This window comes from Petaurus breviceps, unplaced genomic scaffold (genome assembly GCF_028583685.1).
Source record: "Petaurus breviceps papuanus isolate PSGF00001 unplaced genomic scaffold, PetGlider_PUasm1.0 90847, whole genome shotgun sequence".
Lineage (NCBI taxonomy): Eukaryota > Metazoa > Chordata > Mammalia > Diprotodontia > Petauridae > Petaurus > Petaurus breviceps.
Genome location: NW_027187360.1, coordinates 9,059,678 through 9,071,936, shown reverse-complemented (window position 1 = coordinate 9,071,936; position 12,259 = coordinate 9,059,678). Strand labels below are relative to the sequence as shown.

At 38.9% G+C, this 12,259-nt stretch overlaps 1 protein-coding gene across 1 annotated transcript in view; it reads right to left on the bottom strand.

Annotated features, from left to right (window-relative positions):
* Nucleotides 1-773: 773 nt before the first annotated feature.
* The window catches only part of DOK5 (docking protein 5), a 162,911-nt gene continuing 151,425 nt past the window's right edge, over nt 774-12,259 (bottom strand). Inside the window, exons 7-8 of the mRNA XM_069072443.1 lie at nt 7,219-7,339; nt 774-1,462 (exon numbers count right to left, since the gene is read on the bottom strand). Coding sequence (XP_068928544.1) covers nt 1,398-1,462; nt 7,219-7,339 — 186 coding nt within the window. The 3' untranslated portion in view covers nt 774-1,397. The remainder of the gene's footprint in view (nt 1,463-7,218; nt 7,340-12,259) is intronic.

The following is a 12,259-nucleotide window of genomic DNA, read 5'->3' as shown; positions in this document are numbered from 1 at the left end:
ATAAAATCCTTGGCAGTTCCAAGTAGTTTGGATCAGAGTAGATCACCTCATAAACTTTGCTATGCTTGGTAGAGAGTGAACACGTTGTAATGGGGCAAAGAACATTGGACTATGAGCCAGGAGGTGTTGGTTCTGACTTTAGGCCCCAACACTTCAAAGCTAACCAGAATGCATGTAATGATATTAACAAATCTAAAGGCCTCAGTTTCCTCACCTATAAAATGGGGGCATGGTTACTTACACCTCTAACCTCACAGGACCATTGTAAGCAAAATTTTATATAAACTATAAGGTGCTACATAAGTAGAAATTGATGAATTATTGAACATAAGTAAGTTTTCTGGAGTTTAGACAGTATCATGTGCCATTTGGAAAACTTCATGAAAAATGAATCTTGAGAACCCATGAGAAGAAAATCTGAGCTGCCTCATTTTTTAGGTTCATTCAATAAACATTCTGGGACCTGAAGGAGAGCACATAGTGTCACAAGGAGTCACCTATTTTTTGAACTTCCAGACACATGTCAGCTTCTAAAACTTTGGTCTAGGTCTGGGTTTGGCTGCTGGAATTGCAACCCACCCTGTCATCCCTTTTTAGAAAACCCTGGGTAAAATACCTGTGTCTCTGATTGTTGAATTCATATGGAGGTTAACCCAGAGCTCTGCTTAGTGCTAACAAGGCAGGTTAGTTAAAAAAAAATCCATTATATCATGTGTAGGCACACTGAACACACACAACAAGGGTGTTTCCATTACTGAATACAAGAGGCTTGCTGGGTGAATAATGAGGTTTTATTTTAAAATTCTTTAATGGAGATGTTCTAAACCAAGTAAAAGCTTTAAAAAATGCAACCCCATAAATGCCACTTGACAGAGTCCTTGGAAAATGTCATTTCTGAACAAAGCTTGATCTATGAAGAGCAGGTCAAATAATTGATTTGCCAGTCATTTAATAAAGTATGGTTCCAAATAACTAGCCTGAACAACAGTTTTAGAAACTGTGGAGCACAACAGACAGGAAGTAGGAGCCAGATAATTATCGGCATGGACCATAGTACAGTTAAAACTGATGAAAGCAAAGTCACAACAATCCACAAAGACAGATATTTGCAAAGAACACAGTATCTATCATACAAAACCAACCAATGATATAACTCATTTTCTGTCCAGGTGTAAACTCTGAAACAAGGATTCCATATCTACACAGCATATTTCATTTTGGCAAAGGTAAAAAATATATAATGTATATATTGCAGAACTTCTGAACCACAGCAAATTAGCCAGCATTTCATTTTCATCTTTTGTCTCTGCTCTTTTGTTTCCATGCTTTGTTTTTCCTCCAAGTTGGTCCACTGGCTGACAAATTACAAGCTTTTCCAAGAACCACTGCAGTCTGTATCAGTGTTCTGATCGGTAGGCAGGGAAAGTCTCTGTTCGATGAAGCTTCACAGGACTTGAACCATCTTGTCCAAAAAGAATTAAAAATTTATGGTTAAACTTAAAAATTAAGTTATGAAATCAGAGAGCCTTTCACTATTAGAGATAAGTAACAAACATTTAGTGAGCACCTACTATGTGCCAGGCACTTTGCAAATATTATTTTGTTTTTTTTCTCATAATAGCTCTAGGAGGTGGGTGATATTTATCCCCATTTTATACATGAAGAAACTGAGACAGAAAGTTGTTTGTTTTTTAATGATTTGACCAGGGTCACATAGCTAATAAGAGTCTATGACCATATTTGAACTCAGGTCTTTCTGCCTCAAATTCCAGCATTCTCATGATTGCATCACCTAGCTAGCTGCCTCTAGGCCTAGAGACACCTTTCCAAACAGTCTAACTCTCTCATAGTGTGAGGACTTTGTCATACAGGTGGGGATCCTGAATCCTAAAGAAAGGAATGACATACCCAAAGTCACACAGCTACTTAAGTGATCAAGCCAGGATTAGAACCCAGATATACATATTCCAATTGTATCTTTCATTGTATTCTATCCTATTGCCATAATGTAATCTTTTGACAGAAGGAGGGGAATCACGGCAAGAGCCCTGGATCTGGAGTCAGAGGGCTTGGTTTTAATATGCTACATGTTACTCGTACCAGAAGGAGCTTTTTCCTGTTCAGTTTCACCAACCATCAGATGAGTCATTTGGAGCAGAAGTCCTTCTAGCTCTACATCTTGTGATTCTGCTGCTTCATGTTATACCTGAAAGCTGTCAGTCTCACAGCTTTCATGTGGATGTCTAACCACTACATTTCATGTTTTTACTGACTATGGCTACAAAATGTCAAAAAACTTCTTCCAGTCAGCTAATTTATCAGGGATTGATATAGACAAGGCAGAGGTTACATGTCACCCTAGGAAAAAATAAAATAAAACACAAATCCCCAAGTTAGCCAGCAGATGGCCCCCTATGACTAGAATTGTGGGGGTAATGCTGTGGCCTCTCAGTTTTTAATCATGATTGAAACTTTCCTAAAAGGTGTCTGGATCAGTGCTATCCCTCAGGCTTGCCATGAAAGCCAATCAGAAATATATCAACAAATATCAGATAACCACAATAAATGGCCCAAATATCAGAATCAATGTTCTTCCAAACTCATCAATTGGCATGGTCCTGGGCACAACTCTATCAATTTGCTTCTCTCTCCCTGGGTTTTTCTTCTTTGCTTGGTGTATGCATTGGAAGAACAATGTTGGCAATAAGGTTGGGAAGAAGGGCAGAGGATGGAATAAATGTATCTCATTCATGGGACATGCTTTCTCCAGTGTGATCCAAAAGGTTTAGTGCATGTTTAAGTTCTAATAATTTAAAGCTGTTAGAGATACTCTGTATACATGTGTCTGTCTGTGTGTAAATAATATCCTGAATGAATGAATGTAGAATGAGTTGAGGCAGGACTATATGCCAAGATAGTAGCTACAGTATTTAGTGAGCTAAAAGACCTAGATTTAAATCCTGCCTGAAATATTTAATAGTTATGCAGCCCTGAATAAGTCACTTAACCTCTCTGAGCCTGTTTTCTCATTTGTAAAGTAGGGATAATAACAGCATTTACCTCACAGAGCTGTTCAAAGAATCAAATGAGATAATGCCAGGAAACATAAAATGCTACATTAATACTAGTAATTATTTGCTGCTGTTTTTATTCAGTCAGAACTTTCAGTGACCATGGGAAAGAACAGGACATAGGTTTTTTTGTTTTTGTTTTGTCTTTATGCATCTTTTTTACTCTCTCACAATGACTGAATTAAAGATTATAGAATCTTCAGTCTGGAAAGAGTTTTAAAATTCATATAGGTCAACCTCCTTGTTTTACAGACCAGAAAAATGTGCATTAAGTGACTTCATTTATTGATTCATTCAATAATTCTATTCCTTAAACTATAAAATCAAGAGGTTGGACTAAATGATCTCTTTTAATTCTAATTATATGACTCTACATATTAAAAACTTAGCACTATGCAATGTACTGTGTAATCAATGTATGTTAAATGGAGGAATGCTAGTTCAACTTTTCCATGATCATAAAGCTAGTCACAGCAAAATCTAGTAGAGCCTGGTGAAAGGTGAATCCTCTGAATTCAGGTGTTGAAAGCTTATAACCTGTGTTAGAGTAGGCTAGTCACTTAACCTCCCTGGAACTGCTTCCTCATCTGTACAATGAAAGCATTGCACTAGATGGACTATGACATCCCTTCTAGGTCTGGATCTATGACCCAACATACTCTGAATAAATCACATAACTTGTGAAATACTCAATTGTTAGATAAGAAATTACTATTCAGTAAGAAGGATCGAAGCTTAGGCAGAAAAGGAGGAATGAGGAGAGTAATTAAATTTAGCTGCTAGCACCTGGCTGGCAATTGAATTCTCATTTGAGAACTGGGACTGTTGCTGTTTCCATTAGGGCTCAGCACAAAAATACTCTTTGGCAATCAAGGCAGCTGCATGTTCTACTGAAAAGATAAATGTGAAGCCCCACCATTACTAAATTATGAGGCTCCCTCAGGACCCCCCACATAGGCAAAACATTGTCCAAACAAGCAATTTGCAATGAGTGCTAGCCACAAGTAACCAACCATAATGAAGAGGTTCTTTATAATGATCTACAGGAAGAGGACAATGCCTATGTTTCTATCAACACCAGGTAACCCTATGCATGTAAAAAGTGTACTAGTGTTCATCCTGCAGAAGGTGAAAGGGCTAGAACGTATCTTTGTTCTCAAGGTCACAAAAATTAATGAAGTCTTCCTTCAAAGGACAGAAGAAAAACTTTACAAAGTAAACAAAGGAGAAAAAAGGATAGGATGAGAAAGAGGGTGACCCTAAATTGTGTTGGGAAACTGGACAACTAAGGAATGTGATAGAAGGGAGATGGAAAGAATAAGGACTACTGAAGTTTGAGGATTAATGATAGGTATGATGGAAGAGGTAAACTGTCTTAGAAGGCAACTTTTTGTACTCTGTGGAATAATAATATGATCCACATGTCCCCTCAGGTGAGAGGTCATCTAGTAATGGTCACAGGCAGAATAGAGGAGCAGTGGTAATTGGTGACTACCTGCTGAGGGGTACCAAGGCAGCTATTTGTCGACCTGACAAATTAAAAGAAAGATCTGCTGTCTTCACAAAGGATGTATCTACGACCTGTCAAACCTGACAACCACTACTGCCTCCTGATGATTGATGAGGAGACAAATCATGACACCAGTAGGAACCATGATAATATTGCTAAAAAAAAATTATGAAGTCCTGGGCAAAGAACAGAAGACTGTATGGTCATAGGTGATGTTTTCATCAGCACAGCCAATTAAAAGAAGGGATTTTGGAAGAGGAAGGCAGATTTCAAAAGTGAATATCTAGCTAATAAGATTATAACTGAGAAGAGGATTTGTATTTTTGGACCATCGCTTAAAATATAAGAATGATGGGCTCCTGCCTACTGACAGCCTGAACCTACCTAATAGAGGTGGAGGTGGAGTTAGTGGCAAAAATATACTTGAGAATCTGATCAAGAGAACTTTAAATTTAAAATGGGGAGGGACTTACTGCCCAGGTATTTAAGCATACATAACAAAGAGGTTGAACTAGAGATGAAAGCAGGAAAATGTGGTTTCATAGGTAATGCTGAGACTTAGTGGGAGGGGACATATCCTATGACTAAAATGTGAATCTGGAAAAGTAGACACTATTTAAAGTCAATAAAACAGTTAATCATGTTTGTGCACAGAACACACACACAGACACAAATAACGCACACAATGATTAAAACAATTTAAATGGAAAGGACAATAAAACAAAATTGGATTGCAGAATAATTATAATGACCATGTGTGACTCAGAAGAAGAAATGAAAAAATTCATTTGCTTCCATTTTCTGTAGAGGTGAGGGATTATGGGTGCGGAACACTGCCTATACTGTCACATTTCAGTAATGTGTTGGTTAGTTGTGCTGAGCTGCTATTTTTCTTTCTCTTTCTTATTTTTTGTAACAGGGAATGGCACACTGAGTAAAGAAGGAGGGAATATATATTTAGAAATGAAGGCCGAGCACTGAAATGATATGTTTTTATTAAGTTTAGAAAAGTTGTGATGTGCTAAATAAATGAGATTTTTTGAAAAGATATTGGAGTAGCATTGTATATTAAGATATACTCCTATGAGAAAATTCAGGAACTTGAGGGGGAATAAGATAAAGAAATTATGTGAGTAAAAATTAATGAAGGGTAAAATGGAATTTATATTGTGGTCTACTACAGACCACATGGACAGGAAGATTAATTCAGATTCATCAATATAACAAAGCTAACATGGAGCAATGAATGAGTGACTGAGAGCTTTAACTCACAGGCATCGTTCTGTCTCTCTCCTAAAAAGAAAATAGTTCAGATATTCTTGACTTGTTTGGATTACTATCTCATTTCACAAAAGATGGAGAGAGTGACAAGGGGGAGCTGCTTTGTCATTCTGAACCTGATTCTGATCTACAAGAAGGAAGTAGTTGCTGAGGTTGAGACAATGGAAACCTTGCCTAGGATTAACTGCTTCGCCTTAGAATGCATGACAGGAGAGGAATGCTGAATAGCATGTGGAACACTATACATTGGGAACACAGATTTCACATAAATGATAAATAGCAGGTGAAAATTCTACAGGAAAAGCAGCCCAAAAAGGATGACAGAAGCTCTCAAAAATGAAATTTTGAAGATATAAAAATGATGTCTTTGTTAATGAATCATGGCTGACTGTGGCCCCATTTTGGAGTTTTCTTGGCAAAGATACTGGAGTGGTTTACCATTCCCTTCTCCAAATCATTTTACAGATGAAGATACTGAGGCAAATGAGATTAAGTGACTTGCCCAGGGTCACACAGTTAGTAAGTGTCTGAGTCTAGATTTGAACTCAAATGTGAGCTATGTGAGGTTATATAGGTAGTAAATGATAGAACAGGAGTTCAAACCCAGGTCTCCTGACTCTAAAATATATCATTCTTACTAAGTCAGAGATCATGAATGTAAGTGGGGCTATGGAATTGAAGGACCAATAATTAGGGGAGCTGGGTTCTAATCCTGGCTGTGATTACTACTTGTTTCATCTTGAGCTAGGTGCCACCTACCTCATCTGTCAAAGGAGAGGACTGAGCCGTAAACCACCTTAAAGCTCTAAATCTCTAGTCTTGTGACCTAAAGAAGCGTTGACCTTATTTTCTTTTTTCTTTTTATGTGTGTGTCTTTTTGGAGGGAGGAAGGCAGGGCAATTGAGATTAAGTGACTTGCCCAAGGTCACACAGCTAGTAAGTATTAAGTGTCTGAGGTCACACTTGAACTCAGGTCATCCTGACTTCCATGTTCTATTCATTGCTCCACCTCACTGCCCCTGACCTTATTTTCAAAAACAAATAATTGTGGATATGTAAACTCTAGATGATTAAATTTGTATTCTAGTCCATCCCAAATCATAATTATTACAGCAATGATTTGTAAGTATTTGGGAAAAGAATCAGTGTCCATTCAAAGTTCAAGCTTCACCAAGAATAGGTCATGCCAGACTAACCATATTTGCTATTTTTGTTGGAATAACTTTCAGAGTGGGTAGAGTATCTAAGCAGGTTTGAGCAAACTCTAAATGAGTCAACAGAGGACTCATGGCAACCAAAAAGATTGATGATACCCCATGCTACCCTGAGAGAGGTGTTGTCCCTGGTTCTACTAACCTTGTAAGCTGTACAGCTGGCCGGTGCTGTGCTGCCTAGTGATGTGCTGCCAATAGGCACTACGGGGGAGGGGTACCATGGTGCTGAGTGACACAGCTCGCTCACTCATCTTCATCTGGAGCTGTGGGGAGAAAATGTAAAATGTAAAATGTGAATAACAACGCTACAGAGAAGTACTCTCTGCAAGAGTAGAAATTACACCAAAGTAACATCTAGGTCCGTTAAGAGACCTCCAAGGCTCACTGAGCCAGCTCCTCTCCTGTTTTACAGATGAGGAAATTAAGCCCAAGGAGGTTGTGACTTATAGATGGTTGAGCAAGAGTATCTTTCGATTTCCTTCCAGTTCTAAATCCTCTTATTCTTTAAGATGCATAATTGCATGAAGTAGCTGGGGCTTGGTCCCAATGCAGAAAATTTAGAGGGCACGAACAACACATTTGGGGAGTACTTGATCCACTGATACCGTCAGCCATTCCCTCACCCCCTGTAATATAATGCCAAAAGAAAGGCAACTTCCCAAGGTTCAGAATACCAGCATAGGTGCTCTCCATTTTATTCAGTGACCAACCAAGAACAGAGAAGGTCAAAACATGACATCATTCCAAATACAGCATTTACTAAGTGTGATTAAATAATCTCCAAGTACTACCCCAGCCCAGGACCTTCCAATCATTCAATCAATTACAAAGTCCCTGGTCTAAATACTTCTCCACCCCTAGGCTATACCTTCATTTAGTCCACCACAAAGCCCCTCTTCTCAAATGGAGATTAGTTTCCAAACATAAGTAAAGTACCTTCATTTGTCAATCACAGAGCACAAAAAGGTCAAAAGTTCCCCATCCCTGGATCACAATTGAATCTACCCCAGAGTTACATCAAGTCCAAGCACAGCACTTAATACCCAAATGGAGGTCTTTTCTTCATCTTGACATGGGGCAAGTTCTCAGCAATCTTAGTTCCTGGGGAGACAAGGCTTAGCAAGGCCACAAGATAAATTGCCAGTCCCTTCATTAATTCATCCTCTGTCTGTAGAACAGTCCTAGAACCCCTGAAAACATTAGCAAAACCCTCTCCCAGGATTTCTGTAAACATACAACAAGAAAATCCTTCTTCAGTGCTTCTGAACCAACAGAAAGGTTCCCAGACCCCTGCAACAACAGCACTGTCCTTCACCAGTGGACAGGATTCACTCTCTGTCTGCAGGACAGTCTCAGGGCTTCTTAGTCAAAAGCCAGGTTCCAGGACTTCTTCAACAACAGGACTGTCTTTCACCAGTGGACAAATCTGGCAAAACAACATCAAAACAGACAAAGTACCAGCAAAACAGTCATGTCTCAGTCCTTGGCAGCTCAGGGGGCAGGTCGCAAAAGTCCAAGGCAATTCAAAGTGGCACTCAGCAATGCTCTCCGGCTCTCTCTGCCTCCATGAGGTGCTGCTTCCAAAAAGTCCTTCTGCCTCTCTCTTGTCTCTCCAAATCTACGTCACCAGCTCCTCCCAGTTCAGGACTTTCTTTTCACATCAAGTCCATCCCACAGGTGGGATTAACAAGCTCTGGGTTTTAACACAATCAATTTGAAAAACCAAGCCAATACAGGGGAATCTTTAAATGCCATTACTATCACACCCCCTCATCTCTGCTATCATGACTCATGACTCATCTGCCTCATTGACAGACTACGAAGCTTCCTGGCACAGTGGAAAGAGCCCTGTTTGCACTTCAAACCCAGAGGAGTCATGCTTATGTCCCATGCTTGAGGGTCACTACCACTGTGACCTCGGAAGGAGGAGCTGGTTACATAAACCTCCCCAGGGCCTCCTCTTTAGAATGAAGGGGTTGGATTTGATGGCCTTTGAAGTCTCTTCAGCTCTAGATCTATGATCCAAAGATCCTGCCCTTTCCCTCCTGCCCACATCTACACAAGTTTCTGACTTATTTCCCTGCCCGCTCTATGGCTAATATCCTCCCTTTCTTTTCCTGTCCATATTTGCTTCCAGTGGTAGATTTACTTTAAGACAATAGAAACCTTGGGGGTTTTCAATGTGTGCTTGCTCCCTCCAAGGCCATGTTCCTAGTCAACCATGTATTGGCCACCTCAATTCACTTGCCTGAGGTAAAGATATGCTCATTATGACTCTAGATCCTACAGTGTGAAGGCATGTAGTGAGTATATTTACAGGGAAATCTAGTGCAAATTAAAATATGAAAAATGCATGAGATAGAGTAAATCATTATGTTAGCTCCCAATGTGACAGTCTCCTTAGGGCCACAGAGCTAAAGCATATGAAATAACCAGACAGTAATCAGCGATGATATAGAATCATGTGCTGAGGGGTGTGGCACCATTGTGAAGTAGGTCCTCAGAAGGAAAAAAAAAAGAAAATTGGGGTTGGGAGGTTTCTAAGTGTTTGAGGAAAGGTTCTTGGAGGGTTTCTAGCACTTCATTATATCTAGGCCTTGAAGGAAAAGCATGGATTTGGATGAATGACAAGAGGAAGGGAGGAGATATGAGACGAGGTATGAGGTATGGCATGAAGGTGAGACTTATCACAGAGCTGAAAAGAAACTGAAGAGATAATCTACTCCAGGCCCCTTGCCTTCAATGCTACTGTGATACTTTCCATTCTTCTTATGATAACATAGTAAACTGAGCATAGTTATGAAATAGAATGTTCTAATTAAATAAATATGCTGATTACCTGGCAATATTCCAAATATTCTAATATTTCCAAGAGAAATTTGAAAGCTTATCATAGGCTTATGATTCTGACTCATTTATTCTAGAAAGAGGTCTTTAAGGGAACAGCTGAAAATAAGTTCAATTCAATAATTCAATACTGAATTATCTAACAGGTGTAACAGGCATATGACAAGGAGTCCCCAAGGATACCAGAATTGAAGTGTTTAAGAAATGGAAGTCAAGTTGGCCTCTGCCCATGGAAACCTTGATCTTTAATATAGTTTGCAAATTATTTGTTTACACATTGTCCATATTCCATGCTTTCTCTGCCTTCTACCCCTCAGTCATAATCATAGAGTCCCTGGGCTTCAGGTGATGACATGTATAAAATCACCGCATAAAGAAAATGTTAGTGACAGTTAGGTGGTACAGTAGATAGAGCCCTGGCCCTGGAGTCAGGAGGTCCTGAGTTCAAATTTGACCTCAGACACTTACTAGCTGTGTGACCCTGGGAAAGTCACTTAACTCTTATTACCTCAAAAAAAAAATGTTCCCTGGCCTCTGTAGTATTCCTACTACCATGATGCTGAGTCATATTATGGCTCTCTGTGCTTTGAAGTCACAGAATTTTAGATTTGAAAAGGGTCTTAGTGACAATCTAGTCCAATGCAAACTACTAAAAGAATCCCCACAATATTCCCAACTATTCCCAGGCAGTCTTTGCATGAAGACCACCAGGAAGTGATAACCCACTACGAAGTGATAACCCACTACATTCTGAAGCAATTTCTTCTACTTTGGGACAGCTCTCCTTTAAGGGAGATTTTTTTCTCTTACATCAAGACAAAACTTGCCTCTCTGAAACTTCTACCCATTGCTCTCAGCTCTGTCTTTAGATTCTCTCTTCTAACATATGCTATCTGATGGGGAAAAAGGAGGTAAGAGAACGAGTATTTATTAAGGGCCTACTGTGTGTCAGGCACTGTGTTGTTGGGAATGTAATGTACTTTATAAGTATCATCTCATATGATGTTCACAACCTTGGGAGGTAAGTTCTATTATGATCCCCATTTTACAGGTAAGGAAACTGAGGCAGACAGAAGTTAACTTTCCCAGGACCACACAACTAGTAAGTGTATGTGTATGGATATGAATTCAGGTCTTCTTGCCTCCAGGCCCAGTGCTCTGTACAGAATATCACCTAGTTGACACCAATAGGACATGTAAAATTTTTATGGATAAAGGAGACTATTATTTACATAATAATTCACTATTATTTTACCTATCTTGGGAGAATTCATTATTGATCTTTAAAAATTATTTAATAATTGTCTACTTTTCTCAATTTTCCTTTGATTTAAACTTGTAGTTTTGCACAATGGACTCCAATGAATTAGGCATTTACTAATGTGATTAATTCCTACAACTGGTATAGATGACAGCCTTTCCATGCCTTCTCATACCTTGTCATTCATGACCATGTCTACCCTCCATAAAGGGTCTGGCCATGACACTGAATTTCTTCCTTTGAATCTTTTAACACTTCCTAGGTGCCAGTTCAAACCATGGGCAGTGTATCTGTTACCTATGACTCTCACTACATGGTGAGGTCAATCACCTCCCTTTACAGTCATATGAATTATGCATGATGCCTTTTGCACCCCTTCTTCTGTACAAGTGATCATTAGTAGTACATCACAGCCTACTGACAGCCATTGTCAATCTTTACATTGCCCTTTGGGCCAACAGCAATTTAGATTCTTGGGAGATAATAGTTAGTATTCCATGATTTGCAGTGACTAGAAATACCAGGAGAATATTAGTGTCAAAGAAAACATGAGATTTATTGATGGAGGATGGCTGAGCAAATTGTGATATATGAACTAAATGGAATAGTATTGTACCATAAACATGATGAGCATAAAAATTCCTAAAATAACATGGACAAATTTCCATGAACTGATATAGAGTAAAGGAAACAATCAGTAGAACAAAATACATGACTACAATAATGTAAATAAAAACAATATTAAAAGGCAGATGAACTCAGATTAAATAACCAGTCTTAGTCCCAGAAGACAGATGATGAAACACTGTTTCCCCTTCTCAGCAGAGAGGTAGAAAGAAGATTATAGACACAGAATGTTAAATCCATTATTACTCTTGGTTGTTTTATCTGTTGGTTTTGCTTTTAACCACTTTTCTTTCTTAAAAAGGGAAGGCTTACTGGGAAAGGAAGGAGGTACATCAGTAAATAACAATGATCCAAAACCCCCAGAGCATCACTAAAATATTTATGCATGCATGTATATACATGCACATATGCACATGTATATTATTCATGTGTATGTATGTATACATGC